The sequence below is a fragment of the Aedes aegypti genome, chromosome 1 (assembly GCF_002204515.2).
Source record: "Aedes aegypti strain LVP_AGWG chromosome 1, AaegL5.0 Primary Assembly, whole genome shotgun sequence".
Classification (NCBI taxonomy): domain Eukaryota; kingdom Metazoa; phylum Arthropoda; class Insecta; order Diptera; family Culicidae; genus Aedes; species Aedes aegypti.
Genome location: NC_035107.1, coordinates 224337022 through 224357388, shown reverse-complemented (window position 1 = coordinate 224357388; position 20367 = coordinate 224337022). Strand labels below are relative to the sequence as shown.

General features: G+C 40.9%; 1 protein-coding gene across 1 annotated transcript; it reads right to left on the bottom strand.

The window, feature by feature from the left end:
• Positions 1-241: 241 nt before the first annotated feature.
• On the bottom strand, positions 242-17291 carry LOC5564604 (ran-binding protein 3). The gene is made up of 4 exons (XM_001648902.2): positions 17067-17291; positions 15851-16872; positions 15685-15780; positions 242-1186 (listed from the first exon to the last, which is right to left on the bottom strand). Exons 1-4 carry the CDS (start codon positions 17080-17082, stop codon positions 923-925), a joined length of 1398 nt encoding a protein of 465 aa, XP_001648952.2. The 5' UTR covers positions 17083-17291; the 3' UTR covers positions 242-922.
• Positions 17292-20367: the final 3076 nt, after the last annotated feature.

Here is a 20367-nt window from a genome sequence, read left to right as displayed (position 1 = left end):
GAGTAGCATCCACGGGCGGCCAATCAAGCTCAAGCTCACTGAGACATACTGTTTTACTGCATTAGGTAACTAAAAAAATCTTCCAAGAGCAGAGAGACTTTGTGTACGCACAGCACGAAGGTACGATGTTCACTGATTTCTTTTTCTTTTTTTATAGGGAAGAGGGCTACCTAAGTTAGGGAGTAACGTCAATGAGTACAACTAGAAAAGGCTTTTCGGATAAATTATTCAAAACTCCGAATTGTAGTTTATTTTCATTCCACATTGTTACTTGTTGTATTTCACTGTATTTGATCGTTACATTTTTTTACACAAACATGAACCTACTAATGTTACTTCTACTGTTGGATAGTAGTAGTATCAATAATTTAAACGACGACAAAGACGAGCATTGATTGACTGACGACAGTCGACATGACGCTCTAGATGAAGTCTCAATTCTCACTCCGATTAACCGCGCAGATCGAAATTGCTTTTTACAGTTCCATGTCGCCATTCGCCTCCTATATCTCTCCCTCTTGCTCAGGGCAGCAGATTCTTTAAAGTTCTCCACAAACCCAATATCTGTGGTTGAGATGCATGCCGTCTCTGCATGCGAACAGTTCAATTTCAACATCTATTTAGGACACATTAAAATTGGAAATAAGGAAGAAAATGATTTTTTTTTCAGTGGAATATTTATAAACTCGTAGCCCGAAATCTTATCTTCTCGATCCTGGGGGAAGGAATTTTACCCTTCAATAGTATATGCAATTGAATAACCATTTTGTATGTGTTTTTTTTTGAGCGGAAATCTAAGCAAATTGGGTAGTGCTGACCTCTTTTCTATCATCCTGCGGATGACTTGCCTTAATTTTTGTGTTGGTTTGTAGATACGATAGATAAAATAGATAGCTTGATGAAAAGTGACACGGTTGGTGGCTTAAGACGACGAACTTAGTCGCTTTTTCGCGCAAGGTTCTTCCGTTTCGGTTTCCTTGCTGGTTGCATTATCTGCTGTCGCCGAATCGTCTTCACAATCACTCGGTCTAGTAGTGGTGGTGGTGGCAGCATTGTCGTTGTTGTTCTCTTTACCGGCTTCGTCGTCCTGTAACAGGGAATCCACCTCAGCTGGGGCGTTCTCCTTGGCCACCTGGATGCGCTTGGAAAGCTCTTTGTGCAATTTGCCGATCACCTCGGGGCGGGTCTGCGGACAGAAGGGAATATGAAAGGTGATTTATTTCGAGAAATTCAGGGGTCTTTTTATGGAGAGTTTACTGTATGTGATTTGTCGGTAATCATTTTTCCTTCGCGGGAAGAATGGACATCTGACGATTTTGAAAGAAGTATATCAAACAATATAGTATGCTATTCTGATGACTCCCTTCTTGAAGGTAGAGCTGGTGTGCATTCACGTGAGCTAAGGCTGAACCAGTTTTATTCAGACAATATTTGCTCTTATGTGTGGAGTGCAATCAGCACTTAAACAGCGCGTAATGGGTAAAGTCATACATTTCTGTTGTTCCCCTCCCCTTGATTATGCGACCTTGCCGCGATGGGAGGGCATAATCCATTAGCCCATATGATGGAAACCAAAGGCGTAACCTGTAGTGGTGGTATCACATTTTGGCATTTTTTGCTTAAAGCCGCGTCATAATTTATATGGCATAGACGCATTAATATCTCGGATGTGATCCAACGGACATTCTGCGTCATTGATAGAATTGATGCCCATATCAAATATTTAATCTATTCGAAGTGGAGATTAATACTATTGGTGACGATCAGTTTGCCTTTTGCTAACCTGAATGATCCGTAGCCACTCTTACTATTAGCTAGCTTGACACATCGTTATCATATACGACATAGGGAATATTACTCTGAGGAAAAGTACTAGTAGATTCACTGAGTAGAAATAAGTGGCGACAATCCTAATTTAATATAGTTTTTACATTGCCATACTAAGAAATACCTCTTTTGTAACAACGGTAAAAATAATCTGATTCCAGCTTCATTTTCGCAAAATTTACAAGTACCTAGAAAGTAGGCGTTGTGAAGCATTGCATTTGCCACCGAAAAGTGAATCTTGTAGGAGACTGTTATAGAAGCCTAAGGTAACTTTACTCTTAAATATTCATTATAAAATGACTGTGGAAAGTAAGACGCTGAGATCGACCATTAGGGTACACTTGCTAGTTTCGAGAAATTGTTGAACAGACAAGGAAAGTGACTTTTTTCTTTAAGGATATATGAACGTAAAGACCTGAAATTAACTAGAACTACTACTAAACAGCCTAATTTTGTTTAGACTTGACGACAATTCTCGATTACTTTTTCAAATCGACGTAAGTAACTTTTATACGGTTTTGAGAAAATTAATTAAGAAGAATCACAACCTGTCTTCTAAAACCGTTTAAAAATGAATCACCTTTTTAACATTTTTTCGCCGTGTACATCACTTAAATTTAGCATACAATCAGCTCGCTTTCAAAAACTAGATAGTTTCTATAATTTCCCACGAAAATAACTATAACAAAATGATAAGCCGTTTCATTCAGTTACTTTCGACGTTTTTCTACCAATGTAAAATCGGCTCAAGTAGTGTTTTGTTTTGATTCGTGGTTAAGTCACTTTGTCTCCCATACAATAGAGCGGCGAAAGTAGCGGTTAGGTTACGAAAGTGGAGAATCTTACTTTCGTCGTTTTGTAAATCCGGAAATTAAACGTTCTAAAAGTGAAAAATCGGGTTCGTTTAGAGCGGAACGTGTAGAATTTCGTCTGCGAAACACGTAGAATTGATAAAGTAAGTTTGTTAACTTTTCTGACTTGAGTCTGTTTGAATAAGGCTTCGAGAATTGACATTTAAGACTCTAATCTTTCGTAAAAGTCAGGAGTAATCAGAATAGCACTTAAATGACAAATTATTCAAAACCATTTCGACTAGACAGTATTAGTAGAAATCCTTTATAAGAGAGATTCGCGGAAGCTGACATTTCTGTCAAAGTGTGAGCCAAACGAACATGCGTTATGTTTGTTTTGAACTTTTCTTGAGGAGTAATGTAATCCGCTTGAAATTATTTCGGTAAAAGTAATTTTGCATGAAGCAAAAAAATTAAATGTTTTACTTTTTTGACTTTTTGTCAATGCGATTTTTAGTTTTTGATTTTTTCTGCTGTTATGTTTGGTTTGATTTGGTTTGGTTTAGTTTTGATATGTAGCTCAAAGATCTATAACGAAACAAAATACACTTTATAGCAATGAGGAAGTCATGTCCGTGTTACAATATTATTCTCGACGCGGAGCGTAATCAGCACTGCTGGTCTGTTGCCAAATCATTCCATTTATCTTCCGCTTATCTCTCTATAAAGGATCACTAGGGGAAACCACCAGGTGACCCGTCGGCGTATAGACCTATCTGTCTACTGGGAGCGGGCCATTTGGCATAAAGCCATTTGGCATAACGGACCTTTGGCATAATTTTTAACTAAGTGAAAGATGAGGGTCATTTGGCATAACGGACATTTGGCATAATTTCTATATATTTTCTGTACATACTTAAATTGGGGCCCAGATAGCTGAAGCGGTAAACGCGCAGCTATTCAGCAAGACCAAGCTGAGGGTCGTGGGTTCGAATCCCACCGGTCGAGGATCTTTTCGGGTTGGAAATTTTCTCGACTTCCCAGGGCATAGAGTATCTTCGTACCTGCCACACGATATACGCATGCAAAAATGGTCATTGGCATAGTAAGCTCTCAGTTAATAACTGTGGAAGTGCTCATAAGAACACTAAGCTGAGAAGCAGGCCCTGTCCCAGTGGGGACGTAACGCCAGAAAGAAGAAGAAGAACATACTTAAATTGAAGATTTTAGCATTTTATTATTGTTTTATTTTAGTAACAGCTGAATCTGTTTTATAATAATTTATGTATTCTCTGTAGATACAAGGCACATAAAATATTAAATTTCAATATGAGAAATTCAAATAACACGAAAACCATAAGAAATACAACTATGGCAAAGTTGTATGAAATGATAAGTATTAAAACTTTGTAGAACATAGTAGGCCAATAAATCTAAAAAATAAAACACTCAAGAGCGACGATTTTTTTTATTAAAAATACTCAATTATCGCGGCTCTTAAGCTAATCGTTTGCAGAGTTGCTCGCTGTCACTATTAACGCCTAAAACTTGCTGATTTGTACAGGCCGACTGCGATACAATACGGATCATTCTATATCACATCAACATTATGCTGTCTACTCCATCACCAATGCATTGATAGCAATAGACTATGGATATCACTGATGGTTCAATTTTCAATTAATTTCATTTTCATTTTCATTTTGCAGCGTTTGGTGGGGCAATGAGAGCGCAAGTCAGTCCAAAGCCGGGGGCAGGGATAGGTAATGGCCGTAATAGTCTATGCGGACCACTTGAACACCATCGGAAATGATAGGAAGGGTTGGGGTAGGGTATAGGGAATGGAGAAGACTTGACACAGTAATGCAATTAATGCTGCAAAATGTAAATGTGCTGAGAGCAATTTAATTTAAGTTTTGAAGTTTGGTTTGATTTTTTAAAATTTCAAACAATTGTACAAGTAAGAAAGAATGAGCTGATCGCTTTACATAAATTTAATAAACAACAAAGTAATAACAATATGAGAGTGATGCTAAGAACTGTTGATGGCACGATGCGACGCTTTAGGAGCTTTTGATAATGATTGAACATTACTATAAAGAACGCAATTCAATTGATGGTGACAACTGTACAAACTTTATCTGTTTTTATCATGTACAGATATAAAATTATAATTCAGTTCACTGATTGGCGGTGCTGATTTATATAAAAATATTTGATATTATTGAAATGAAATGTGTTACTTACTCATGATGGTCATACTTCCCTGACCCGAATTATTCTGTTTTGAGCATCCTTTTCGAAGCTATTCTATCCAGGTATCCATGTACTGCTTTCAATCCTGAAATTATTCTTATTGTGCATGCTCATGCATTATATTAGTGATGCTCATAATCATGCAACAGATAAGAAGGAGAGAAAAAGAGAATATAGGAACAGTGATTAGTAATGAATAATTATGTAGTTTTGTTAAAATAATAAACAATTAAACAGTAGTAATGAATAGCTTTTAAAATGACTTTGCAGCATAGCTGAGCCTTTCGGATCGTAAGACCGATGTATAAAAATAATTTGTTTCGAAATTGTCCGCGTGGTCTTCTAGTGCCCCTATTAGATAAGAATCAATCATAGACGTACATACCGAATGCTCGCCATGACCCTATGACCAACATTTGTATATGTATAGCCTTAGCTGATGTGGCTTTTCTAATAGGTAGTTCTTTCACTCATTGATTGTCTTCAAAACCTTGTCAAGTATAGAAAATTGATTTTATTTCATTTATTACTACATTGAAACTACATTGTACTTATTGAGTATTAGGTATTATTTTATGTTTAGCACTATTTATATTATCAAGGCCAGAATTCCCAGTGAGTGAAGAATGTTATAGTACTAGAACACCATAGAAGATCGCTAAACATTACCTAATCATGGAACGGCTTTTTGCTCTATTATTTTAAGTAGATGCTATTGATCTCCCTTTGCTCCTATCCGCAACCCGGTGCACGCGCCCTGTTGGTTTTCGAAAACCTCGTAGAAGATTACAAACCGTCAATGGCATTCCCAATTACTACCCCACATTGCACATTCAAGGGTCTGACTGTGCTTCTAACCCACCCTCAGTTTGTAATCTTCTCGCCAGTTTGAAATTATATTTTCCCGAAGTGAAAGTAATTTTGATGAATGATAGCCGTAGTGCAGTAGTTTAACCAGAATCTTTAGGTCAGAAGATAAAATCTAAATTTTGTAATAAAAAGGTTGCCATTGCTTTGAAATTCACCCAACATCTAATCAAAACTACTAACAACAGCGATCAATTATCAAAATTCATCGCTCCCTGGAAAATATAATCCCAAGCCCAGGGACTGATGGTTCAATTTTCAATTAAGCAAATAAAATGGCAACTTATCAATACGATATTTTTGATAATGCTGCAGATGAATTGAAACTATGTGTTGGTCACAGAAGAATGTTAATAGCTTGGAGAATTGTCACTTCTTCTTCTTGGCATTACGTCGTCACTGGAATAGAGCCTGCTTCTCAGCTTAGTGTTCTTATGAGCACTTCCACAGTTATTTACTGAAAGGTTTCTTTGCCAAAGTTACCATTTTTGCATTCGTATATCGCATGGCAGGTACGATGATACTCTATGCCCAGGGAAGTCAAGAAAATTTCCATTACGAAAAGATCCTGAACCGACCGAGTTTCGGGATTCAGCTTGGCTTTGCTTTGTAGGTGCGGACTCTGACCACTCGGCTAAGGAAGGCTCTAGAGAGAAGGAGAATTGTCACGTGATTATAATCTAAAGTGCGATGTCGCATCACTGCTGTTGGTTGTCAAATCAAAGTGATATTGATAGCTCGCAACTGATATTAATAGTTTATGTAAATCAGCCATGCGCTGTTATGAGTGATATTGAGCAACTCTGATCATTTGCTACAACTTTGCTGAACAAACCAACTCCAACTCGCGTCAAGACTCTGAGGTGACGGTTAATTCACCTCTGGATTACCAAAGGTGTAATAAGGTTTCGAGTGTTTTATTGATTTCATCAGATTTTTTTCCTTCTTTTGCACATAGGCTATACGAGTTATACTGATTTCATTACTATTGAAAACTTATATTTTAATTGGGAATTTTACCTTCTTTAAATCATCGTAACATGTTCTTTGTAGTTGTACTGATAAAACTATTATATGCATTACACTTGCATAAATTTTCATAAGAGATTTTTCCTTCTTTTGATCATAGGCTATTCTTTCAAGAGTGAAGTATTTCTCATAGTTATTCATATTAGAGCTTATAATAAGGGTATCAGGGGTAATATGCACCCCAGGAATAAAACGACTTTTTGGTGATTCTATAAATATTTTAGAAAAATTTAGACATTTTTCTGTAAGTTGGATTTGTAAAATCGCATGTTGTGGGTCACTCCTATCCGCCCTTGACGAATATTTTCCAAACTTTTTACAAATACTTATAAAAGGCACCATGGGGTTGTTTTGGCTCACTGTTGCTGCATTTTTTTCTTCTGATTCCCAAAGTCATGACCTTGTTTTCAATTTTTAATTTCAAGTTAAGAAATATTGCGTCACTGATTGACACCCTAGTTCGTCTTCTGTTATCCTGTTTAGTCATGATATTTATCTAGAGATTTACCCTTCTTTTAAACGTAAGGTATTCTTTCGATTGTTATTGCTATAGCGATTCGACGCGTTTTTTTATGATATAAGAATTTGCCTTTCTTTTTAACATGGTTTTTTTCTTTTGCGTAATATTACAACAGTTTTTTCACATAGAAAAAGGAGTATCTGAATCATCATACCAAATAACTCTTACTTTTCAGATGATTTGATATTATGCCAAATGTCCGTTATGCCAAATGAACCTTTATTTTCACATTGTTCAAAATTAGGCCAAATGACCGTTATGCCAAATGGCTGTTATGCCATATGTCCTTCATGCCAAATGGCGTTATGCCAAATGACCTTATGCCAAATGGCTTTATGTCAAATGACCCAGACCCCTGTCTACTAGATACGACGGGCAAGTTATTGGAGAGGTTGTTTCTCAACAGGCTAGTACCGTATACGGAAAGTGCGGACGGCCTGTCCAACAAACAGTTTGGATTCAGGAAAGGTAAATCTACTCTGGACGCTATCTAATCGGTCGTTCCAGACAGCTGAGGTGGCAATCAAGCATGGAAAGGAGCGGTATCCGTAACTGCGTGGTTGTCACTGTGTAAGCTTCTGGAAAGTTATTTTGATGGTAGGATTCTACTGTATGACATAGAGGAGGGGCAGAAAGGCGTTCAAATTACCGCGGGAGTACCTCAAGGTTCAATCCTGGGCCCGCTGTTATGGAATGCAAAGTAGCATGACGTATTGAGGCTGTCCCTTCCGACGGATGTTAAGATTGTTGGCTTCGCCTACGACATCACCCTAGTAGTCTATGGCGAATCGATAGAGGAAGTAGAGTTGACAGCAGCGCACTCTATTTCCATAGTTGAGGAATGGATGAAGTCTAGGAACATCTTGGGGTAATGATCGAGGACAAGCTCAGCCTTGCTAGCTCTGCTGTAATTGCCAGCAAACGTAAGCTACTGGCAAGCGTAGCGCTATCCAAACTAAAGTATGGAGAACCAATCTGGCCAAAAGCGCTTAGAACGAGCAGAAACCTAAAGCGGTTAGAAAGCACGTACAGGATAATGTGCTTAAGAGTAGCAAGTGCACACCGGACGGTATCTAAAGAGGCCGTCTGCATCATAGCCTAGATGACGCCCATCGGGCTCATCATCAAGGAAGATGTCCAATGCTTCAACCAAAGAGGTACCAAAGGAGTCCGCGAGACGTGTAAAGAGGAAACGCTCATAAGTTGGCAGCAGGAATGGGATAACTCCACTAAAGGTAGATGGGCCAATCGACTAATACCAAATGTGTCAGATTGGTATAAAAGAAACCATGGGGAAGTGAACTTCCACCTGACGCAGTTTCTGTCAGGCCATGGTTCCTATAAGTAGTACCTGCACAGGTTCGGGCACTCAGAATCTCCTGCGTGCTCCAATTGTGCTGGTGTGGAGGAAACAGCGGAGCATGTCCTGTTCGATTGCCCCCGTTTCATTGTTGTTATAGGTCGCATGCTCGCTACATGCGGAGGGGACACGTCCCCCGACCATATATTACGGTTATTAAGAAAATTTTCCAGTTTACGGTAGCCGCAGAGTTCTACCGCAGCTGTCAAAGTTCTACCGCAGGCTTCGAAATCATTCTATCATTGAAGCAAACGATTCAATCATAGTATGCTTGAAAGAGAAAACTCTATGAAAAATAGTAACAAACAACAATCATCAAGACGGTTTCCAAGGTATCATTGATGCCTACCGATGATTTACTAGAGCAAATCAGTGACGTGACTGCTGCGGTAGCTTTTCGTTGAATCGTAAAACGGAAAGTTTTCCCTGAAATTGCAATAAATAGAAAGAATTGTGGAAGAATTAAGCGCCAAGATGCAGAAGTTGTTACTAATCATAGTAGTCACACTAAACAAATAACACATCACAGTAGCCACACTTAACAATTGTTATATTTCTTGTCACAATAAAACGTTATTCATGTTCCAACCACTGTACGTGAAGGTTGTTCTTTCTACGGCTCCCTGAATATCACCAATAGGTTATGAGCCCAGCCTAGAAAATTTCTAAACGTAGTACAAAAAGGAAAAATCATCGAAGCGTATTCTCGAAGATGGCACGAAACGGTGGAGGCGATTTAGCGGTTGCAGCAGTTCCAGGTCGAAGCCACAATCCATTGAGTCTGCCGTCAATTCAGCTGCTCCAGGGACGCAACAACTGGCCTACCTGGAGGTTCGCTGTGCAGACGTTTTTGGAGTTGGAAGACTTATGGGAAACTGTGAAGCCTGCGTAAAATCCCGACGGAACATTCGTTCAAGTGGATGCATCAAAAGACCGAAGAGCTCGTGGCAAGATTATTTTACTCTTGGACCCCGTGAACTACATTCATGTAAAGGACGTTACGACAGCCCGGGAGACGTGGTCACGCCTGGAAGCGGCGTTCGAGGACTCCGGTTTAACAAGGAAAGTCGGACTGCTCAGGAAGCTAATTACAACATCTCTCGGAAACTGCGAGTCCATGGAAGCCTTCGTGAATAGCATCATCGAAACGGCCCACCAGTTGCGGGGAATCGGTTTCGACATAAGCGATGAATGGATTGGAACGTTACTGCTTGCTGGTTTGCCCGAAGAATATCGTCCAATGATAATGGCAATCGAAAACTCTGGACTCAAGATCGGTGCGGACGTGATCAAAACCAAGCTTCTGCAAGATGTGAGTACTTCCTCGTCAGCATCAAGTGGTGCGGCCTTCGCAGGCAAGCGGCAGAACTGGCAGCAAAGACAAGACATCAATGTGAAATCAGCAAGCAACGGCCCGAAATGCAGGAACTGCAAGAAGTTCAAACATATTGCCAAGAATTGTCCGACGAAGGTTTCGAAGACCGAAAATGGAAACGCTTGGTGCACCGTGCTATCAAAACCATTGCCGAAGATGATCAAAATTGGTACTTCGATTCTGGAGCTTCAAGTCATTTCACGAAAACGGAAGATTTTTTGGAGAATTTTTGTCAGTGCGGTGGAAAAGTTCTAGCAGCGAACAAAGGTTCCATGTCCGTTGTTGCCAAGGGAACAGTCAAGATTTACCCGGAGTGTTGTCCTGAAGATTCGCCCATCGAAATGCATGACGTCCAGGTAATTTAAGAGCTTTCAGTAAATTTGATGTCCGTGAACCAGATAGTGAAGCGAGGCCACACAGTTACGTTCAACGTGGATGGTGTGGAAGTTATCAACCCGGCGGGACAGGTAATCGCTACTGGTACGAGGTACAACGATTTGTTCAAGCTGGACCATCTGGTGTCGCGCAAAGCACTGGCGTGCTCTTCCTCGGAGAACCAGGACCTGTAGCATAGACGGATGGGGCATCTCAACATCAACAGTATACTTACTTACTTACTTATTTGGCTTTACATCAATTATCTTGATAAAGCCTCGCCAACAATATTTCCGTATTCTCTCGTTGGCGTTCCTGTGCTGATGTGTTTTTACGGCTGGCTCGCAGGGCCTGACACCAACCCCCTAGATTTCCGGAGGACCATTCCCCCTAAATGTTCGGAGGGCCATAGTGCGCAGTTTAGCTTAGAGTCCTTCTCTGGCACTCGGACGATGATCAGCCGCCCCTGACATGGGGAACAGACGCTGTTGTGAGCCGCTCCTAACGTGGAGTACAGACGCTCCAGGTTTGCAAAAGCAAACATCAACAGTATGCATCGTCTGAAAAATGGAATGGTCACTGGAATGCAAGTACCAGATACCCCTACGACAAGAGTAGACATGAAGTGTAAAATCTGTGCGATGGGAAAACAAACGCGACTCCCGTTTCCGAAGTCTGGTTCAAGAGCGAGTGAAGCCCTAGAGCTGGTACACTCCGATATTGGCGGACCGATGGAAGTCTCATCCCTGGATGGCAGAAGCTTGGAGTGGGAGGAAGCCAGACCTAGCCCATATACGTGTTTTCGGATCCCCTGTGATGGCACACGTCCCGAAGCAAAAACGAAGGAAATGGGACGCAAAAGCTGTCGAATGTATACTAACTGGATTTGATGAAGACACGAAGGCCTATCGTCTGTGGGACACTCAATCAAGAAAGCTGATCAAGTCACGTGATGTCACATTCCTAAGCGAACAAGCGAAGACGGTAACACAAGTCAAGCCTACCCCGGTGAACAAACAGAATACTATAAGCCTAGATTGATACGACATAGTTTCGTATGAACCAGAATCAATTCAAGAAGTTGCCATCGATGCACCGGGTCCCACGGAAGCTGTTCGTGCAGAAATGATCGATGAAGCAATCATGACAAGCGATGAAAGTGATGAAGAGAGTGCTGATGAAGTTGTAGCGGCTCCGTGAGCATCAAGTTCCATGTTCAAGAGAGCGGTATCTGCCCGACGAGCTGCGAGATTTCTTTTTTCCAATCCGAGGACTGCCAACAACCAGATTTCCAGAAGAAGTTGGTGAAACAGGTGAGCAACCCGCAGTCACCCGGAGATCGGAAGCCGTAGCGGAAGAAATGCAGCAGTCACAACAAGGCTTAGTTACTCGAGACAAACCGTCTGGCGGTGTTGATCCTTGTACTCCATCCGAAGCTCTACAAGGCCCGAAATCGCAGCATTGGAAGGAAGCAATGGATGATGAATTTCGATACTTGGGAACTCGTGGAGCTGCCGCCGAACAGGAAAGCCATCGGATGTAAATGGCTGTTCAAGTCAAAACGAGATGAAAATGGAAATGTTGTGCGGCACAAAGCCAGACTAGTGGCGCAGGGATTTACCCAAAAATTTGGCGTGGACTTTGATGAAGTGTTTGCGCCAGTAGCCAAGCATGTATTCTTGCGTACCCTGCTCATTATAGCAAGCCGAGGTGGAATGATCGTCAAGTATGTAGATGTGATGACTGCATATCTCCACGGGATACTGGACGAAACGATATACATGAAGTAGCCGGATATGTACCATACAGGAGGAGCGAATGTTGTTTGTCGTCTCAAGAGAAGCATCTATGGACTCAAGCAATCAGCTCGTGTGTGGAATCAACGCCTGGGCAAGTCAGGTTGTTACACGTTGTGTCAGCAGCAGTACATCCGAAAGCTAGCGGAACGATTCGGCCTACAAGATGCGAAACCATCGAAGATCCCGTTAGATCCTGCATACCTTCAGCAGAAGGAGTAGGAAGATTGCCAACTACCGAACAACAGTCAATACTTAAGTTTAATTGGAGGTCTGCTGTATGTATCCGTGAATTCTCGTCCTGATGTATCAGTAAGCGTGTCCATCCTGGCACAGAAATGTTCCTGCCCTACTCAACGAGATTGGCAAGAAGCAAAGAGGATTCTTCGATATCTGAACAGCACCAGCGATCATCGTTTACACCTTGGATCGACCTCAACTGGACTAGAAATGTTTATGGACGCCGACTGGGCAAGTAACCATCGTCACCGAAAATCAAACTCTGGATGCCTGGTGCGTTACGGAGGAGGTTTGATCAGCTGGGCATCGCGGAAACAGAGCTGTGTTGCGTTGTCCTCTACTGAAGCAGAATTCGTAGCGTTGACGGAAGGATGTCAGGAGCTCAGCTAGATAAAGAAGCTATTGAAAGATTTCGGCGAAGATGTCTCAAGCCCAGTACCCACATATGAGGACAATCAAAGATGTATCAAATTAGTTGAAGGAGACAAAATTGAGAAGAGAAGCAAGCATATTGGTACGAAGTTTTTCTACGTTAGAGAGCTGAATGAAGGGGCCCAGATAGCCGTAGCGGTAAACGCGCAGCTATTCAGCAAGACCAAGCTGAGGGTCGTGGGTTCGAATCCCACCGGTCGAGGATCTTTTCGGGTTGGAAGTTTTCTCGACTTCCCAGGGCATAGAGTATCTTCGTACCTGCCACACGATATACGCATGCAAAAATGGCCATTGGCAAAGTAAGCTCTCAGTTAATAACTGTGGGAGTGCTCATAAGAACACTAAGCTGAGAAGCAGGCTCTGTCCCAGGCAGGCGAGAGAAGATTGGGATTCTACCAGATCTTTCCGAGGAGGAGTGTGGAAAAATTAAGCGCCAATATGCAGAAGTTGTTACTAATCATAGTAGTCACACTAAACAAATAACACATCACAGTAGCCACACTTAACAATTGTTATAGTTCTTGTCACAATAAAACGTTATTCATGTTCCAACCACTGTACGTGAAGGTTGTTCTTTCTACGGCTCCCTGAATATCACCAATAAGAATGTGTGCGGATGCCGAGTGCTGGAATGCAGTAACTACGACTGTCACTCACATTATGTTAGAATTGCAGCGCCTATGGCGCGCCGACGAAAAGTTGGCTGTAGAGGATTAGCCCTGCCGAGGCTGGCAAATGATGGAAATTAATATCCACCTATTCATTTACTTCTATTACCGTGAAGGCCCCATACTCTGCGCACTTAAGGTTTTTCAAATTTCAAACAGCTGTAATTAATTGAAAACAAAACACAATCCTCTGAAATTTTGGGAGCAAATACTTATTGACTTTATGCGTAAGGAAAAAATATGAAAGCTCCACTAAGTAATGATTTTTATTGCAAATTTTTAATTTTTCTCAAGGGTGTCCGTGTTCCTAACTCTGCGCACTAATTTTTGCAATGCTCCTTATTCTGCGCATTTAGGTTCCTAACTCTGCGCACTCGATAAATTGTTTATAACAGTTGAAGTATTTTACTAAAAGCATTACTAGCATTCAAACTCTGAATCAATCTTTATTTTCTTGCTTTATACGACTTTACGTCCCCAGTGGAGCGTGAAATGTCTCCAACATAGAAGTTTACTAAGTGAAGTGAATTTTATCTATAATTCAATCCATGATAATTACTATTACTGAATGCCATCAAATGCAACTCTCAAAATAATCGAAATCATCATATGATTTCCAAAACATGTAATTAACTAAGTTTTCTAAAATCCAAATCAACATACAAATTACGTCTTTTTTGCGTTCATCCTTGGCGTCTAAAGGAAAATTAGCTTTGACTGTTCATGTATTTTCACTAGAAAATATAAAAAACCAAATTTTGTTTGGTTCGGTTCGGGTCCGGGTTTGGTATTAAATAATTGTCTCGGATTCGGGTCGGATCCGGGTTTGAAGAAAATTAATAAGAACCTGGTTCTGGTTTGTTATATGTGAAACCCGAACATTCCTACTAAATACGAAGAATAGTTTAAGCGATAGGGTATATCCATTCTTAATGTATTGTTCATCACTCAATCGAGAAGCATTGCCGCCCTGTATAAGCGTGACGTAATTAATTAGCGATTCATATTTCAGATCAATAACAGTACTTTATTGGCGTTTCTATATAGCAAATACGATTAAACCTCGATGTTCCATTACTTGATATTGACTCATGAAACTATACAAAAAATCAAAATTATTTCATTGCATGGTTAGGGAGCATTCAAAAATTACGTCCATCGTTCAGGGGAGGAGGAGTCTACAAAAATGTGATAATTCATGCATTAGGTACTGTAAAAATAGCGAAAGGAGATTGAGGGGACGAAGTGTAGAAATCCTTAAAATATGATGGACGTCATTTTTTAATCTTCCCTTACTATGATGGTCCCCTCAAACAATTTTCCAAAGTATTTCTATTTCATATCTCGATGGTGTCGACAAGTTGATGGTTCCCTTCAATATCGACCTCTGGAGGGTTGATTGTGTGTTGAAAATAACGTTTTATAACTGCTGCGCATAGTAAGGACCATAGTTGAAAAATGGTTCCTTAGTCCTTACTATGCGCACTTAAAAAGAATAAGAAAATGAAGAGAAAATAAGTTGCACTTTACCAGTGATGATTGCTCGATAAATAAATTAGTGACTACGTACTAAAAATCTGAAATATATTCGCTTTAATTTGATTCAAATGACTTAAGTGATGAGGTACTCCCTTAGCATTTTTGCTAACGGGCAGTCAATTTGGACGTTTTTCAATATTTTTAAAGCTATTTTATTTTTTATTTAAGTAATAAACGTAAATTTGTCAAGAAAATTCTTCGCGTACTTTTTTATTACTATTGTATCAATATATTGAAAACAAATTTTAAACAAAAATTTAAATAATTTACCAGATTTTGGTGGATTTTTGTAAAAGTGCGCAGAGTTAGGGGCCCTCACGGTATAGTCTATGTCTATAGGTAATAGACTCTCTTTACCGTTGAGTCGCATGACCGCTATTTAAAGCCATAAAAAAGATATCTTTGTATAAATAACTGAATTATTGCTTGGAGGAATCGTTCAAAGTATTACTGAAAAAATGACTCGAGAAATCCCTGTAAGAATTCCTGGAAAGAATCTCAAACTTGTTTGTTGTAGAATTCCTAGATTTATGACAGTGACAGTAGTGCTTCAGTCAAGACATTGAATGTCTCGACTCCTTAAAATAAGTCCCCCAATTCGCCACTTACCATCACAAGGAACACCTTCACCTGGCCGTTGTTGTCCATGGCGGTCAGACGCAAGCTTTTCGGACTGGACTGTTCCGCCGTCATTCCGGCCCAAACCTAAAAAGAAGAAGCGCCACAATCGTTACTCTCTTCCTATTCTACTGTTCATGTTTAATTAGAATCCAACCTTGGTATTGATCAGCACCCGCAGATTGCCGGCCTGTCGGAACACGACCCTCGACTCGTTGCTGTCCTTATCGTTGAGCCGCAGCGTTCCGTGGCCCCGTTCCTCCCAGTTACTCTTCGCGAACGCAAACAGCTTGCAGTTCGCTTCGACCACATTCCGTTCGTCTTCCTCGCCAGTAACGGTTTCCACTTCGTCAAACTTCCTCTTCAGGGCACCTCGGCTTTCCTCGTAACGGCGGGCAGCCTCCTCTAAGCTTTCGTCTCCTCCCTCTGGTTTGTTGCCACCGGAGGGAGCCACCGATGTTCCTCCACTTGCTCCCGAGGAAGCTGCTGAAGTTTGACCACCGGCAGAAACGCCGCCCTGATTCGACGAGGACGAATCGTTACTGTTGTTGGTGGTGGCCACAGCACTGGAGAATGACAGCCCGGCCGTCGGAACCGAACCAGAATCCGTCTGCAGATTATCACCGGTGACCCGCTCGTGGACATTCTGTCCGAACACGAAGCCCGTGTTCTGTGTGATTGCTTTCACGTTGGCAAACAGATTCGACTTGGGCAGCGTCGCTCGGTTCAATTTGGCCAACGGGTCTCCTCCGTTTTCTCCCGTCCCGTCCCGGGATTTGTCCTCGTCCTTCTTCGAATCCGATCCGTCGTCTTCGCTGACCTGCGTCTTCAGGAATGGATTCGTCCCGGCAAAGCTATTGCTGTTCGTTTGATTCTGGTCGTCACCGTCTTTCTTGTCCCCGAATCCACCTACGAATCCTCCCCCGAAGTGCGAAGGCTTCAAAACGCTGGGCTTCAGATTGAAGCTGTTGATCGGTCCGGAAGATCCCCCGGCAGAACTACCCCCGAATATGCCACCGAATCCTCCGCCAGCACCAGCCCCGGATCCGAAAGTCGCTGGCTGCCGAAGGATGCTCGATTTCAACTGGAATCCTCCGGACGATTGCTGTTGAAGAGCTCCGGAACCATTGGAGCTGTTCGATTGGGACGATTCCTGTTCTTCGTTCAGCATGTTGTCCCCTGCACAAAGAAAAACGAAACGTTACCACTTTACCAGGTACTTCTTCCACCTCCACCCCGAAATCCCCTCTAAATCGCACCAGAAGTTCCAAACAAACAACTTTCCGTCCATGAATTGCACATACACAAACACTCCCTTCTAGCTTTTGCTAGAAAAACACCAGGAAAGCAAAAGCAATCGAAATTCCACTTACTTCCAATGTTGGCCATCTACCTGGGTGGTTGCGGAATCCGATGTCTGATCCTTCTTTAGCACGCGTTGCACGGTGATGTTTCCTAGATCTTTTAGCTTGATGCTTCCCCCTTGCAATGGATGGATGATGCTTTTGGTGGTGGCGAAAAAAGTCGAGAAGCACCCAGCTACGGAAAATCGGAAGAATCGAAGCAGAAAAAGAAGACTGACGATCGCGGAACAGAGAGGAGCGAAACGTCAAAAAAGATGTCGTTAAATGCAACCGGGTTTGACGCTTGTACCGACAGTCGTTTGTTCCCGTCCTGAAATATTTCGAAAGAATCGGATCAATTTGAATACACGGAGAAAATAGAAAACATAAAAATAAGGTACCGCGGGGCAAGTGGGTAAATGGGGTAAGTGAAAACAATTGATATATTTTACTGAATATGTGAATTAACGTTTTAAACTCATGCGTAAACCTTTGAGGCCATTCAGAACATTACGATAGGTAAGAGATTTCTGAGATTTTTCAGCCATTATTGCATAATAGAGTGAAAAATTGTTAACCTGTCAACTGTTACTCCGTAACAAGTTGGCGGCGTACAATCTTATTTTAATGTTTTCAGTGGAAAAAAGTTGCGGAAAATAATTTCCTGTACCACTTCTTAGTTGTCCTCTGTGACAGTTTCAAACTGCAATAAAAAAAGTTTTAGAATTAATTCGACGTAGACCTAAAAATAACTAAATTTAAACACCGTCAATTCTCTTATCAGGTGGGGCAAGTGAAAAGTTTATCATTAGAGATTGAATTTGTGTTTTCTCTTTAAGTAGCCATTGTAGTAACGTTCCGATCGGCATTTGCTAAATCTGCAATTTTGCCAGATCGGACTATCCGCCACACTCCGCTATCCAAAAACTAGACGTTTAAAAGCACGTCTGATCGTGCCAACAATTACCAACAGAATGATTTTTCAACTCTATCCCATCGGCTACGAACCTTCGCCGAACAAACGCAGTGGTTTCAGTCCTCGTTTTTTTTTTCATTCGTGTATTTTCTCTACCCGTCTACTCTCTTTCTCACACCTCAACGCCTGTTCGCTACCGAAGATCCGAAAGCTGAGATGTCTGCTTTTATCAGTATCAGTATGCGTGTGAACCATTTCTCTCGCTCTTTCTCTTCAACACGCTCTCGATGTAACATGCCATCGAGCACCACAGCATCGTTGTCAACTGCCGAAACCGAACCTCTGGCCAATTTCTCGTATGACTTTTCGCTCTCAATTTTTCATGCTGTGCTGATGCGTGAACGGGTTCTGCTATAAAATCCAACACGCTCACAATTTTCTTTTCAATTTATTATATTTATTTTTCTCAAATGCAACACAAATCTATATCTACTACAATATCCCTTTCCTCTACTCTCTCCTCTTTGGGAAATCCATATCACACATACTTTCCTATGAATTGGTTGATTAGTAGGTTGTCTAAATCTAATCCAAATTTAACCCAAATCTAAATCCAAATTCTATCCGAATCCAATCCGCATCTAAACCAAATCCATTCTAAATCCAGTTCAATTCAAAACGAAAATAATTCCGAACACAATTCAAAACCAGTCCATATCAAATCTAACCACAATCTAATCTTAATCCGCTTAAGTTTAGGCCAAAAACACATGTTTACTCCATTTTCTGGTTTAAGCCCAAAAAACATTTTTTTAGATTTTGTCACATCCTTTGGCTTAAACTCAAATTTTGGGTGTATTTTGTTTTCCGTGTCCCTTACGAAATGTCAGATAGGAACAACCCCAGTGGTCGAACTAAAACCCCTGTGGTGTTTTTGTCGACTAAGCGAACGTCAAACATGATCAAAAGTGTCAAGGTTCATTTATGGACCAAATTTTTAAGTTAAAGCGCAGACAGACGTTCAAGTTAGACTCAGCCACTTGTGTAAAAACATGGCCGCCACAAATCGCCAAGTGGCAATAAGCTAACAGATGGCGTTAGTGGCGTATCCGTTCCGCCACCATCCTGATCACATTTCGTTGACAGCATGACACACAACCGCTCCCACAGTCCACGTGCTCAACGCTAAAAACTATGCACCTTTTTTCGCGCTGGGTGGGTGATGTTCCCTTTTGGTTCTAATTTCTCATGTAAAAGTTAATTATATCCATTGTAATTTTTACCACAAGTTGGCATTTAATTTACTCACAGATTCATGCTAGTATAACACCCTTGAATGATCGTAACTCATGTTAAATAAATTGGCGTGAAAATATCACAATTGTGTGAATCATTTTTAAAGTGATTGTTTTGATATTTTGTTCAGTGGGTGGTGGACTGGGTGGTAAGCGAGAAGATGAAGCCACGTGCTTTTACGAACTGTCACTGTACTGCAGCAATTTGCTCCCTAGGTGACACCACGGTAGAATTTACACAGGAATTTTGAATAAATTTGTTCCTGCTTAAACGTCTGTCTGCGGTTAAAGTTTAAACATGATATAGCCATTATTTGAGCGGGAAAAATTGCTAAAGTAGTTATAGTAACATGCTTTTTCGTGTTATTAAATAAAATCAAGATTTCATTAAAAATTTTAGGACCCAATTACATCCAAATCCAGTTTAGATCCAATTCAAATCAAGTTCTATGCAATTTGAATCCGAATCAAATCCAGATACAATTGAAATACACACTTAGATTTTTTTCACGAGCTCGGCTGTGCGAATCTCGGTTTCCCGATTTTAACCGAGACTCAGCTAACAAACTGTCCGGTTGCTTAGCAACGAAGCATGATTTACTGATACTCGACTTTTATTTGCTGAGATCCCAGGAAATTTGTTTGCCGACTACTCGGTTAAATTAAGCCGAGATTCGGAATTCTAAAATAAGTGTGTACAATCTTAATACAAACCATATCCAATCCATATCCAAATTCAAACAAATCCAAATCCAATCCAAATCCAATCCAAAACCAATCCAAATCCAATCCAAATAAAATCCAAATCCAATCAAAATCCAATCCAAATCCGATCCAATTCCAAACCAAATCCAATCGAAATCCAATCCAAATCCAAATCCAAATCCAATCCAAATCCAATCCAAATCAAATCCAAATCCGATCCAAACCCATCAAAAAACCCAACCCCAATCCAAATCCAATCCAAATCAAATCCAAATCCAATCCAAATCCAATCCAAATCCAATCCAAATCCAATCCAAATCCAATCCAAATCCAATCCAAATCCAATCCAAATCCAATCCAAATCCGATCCAATTCCAAACCAAATCCAATCGAAATCCAATCCAAATCCAAATCC

Bases quoted from the DNA above. Each gene is read 5' to 3' on its own strand.
- LOC5564604 (XM_001648902.2), bottom strand. The intron at 15,781-15,850 runs GTTGGATTCTAA...TCTTCTTTTTAG, and splicing joins GGGTGCTGATCAATACCAAG to GTTTGGGCCGGAATGACGGC. The intron at 1,187-15,684 runs GTAAGTGGCGAA...TTCTGTCCGCAG, and splicing joins TGAAGGTGTTCCTTGTGATG to ACCCGCCCCGAGGTGATCGG.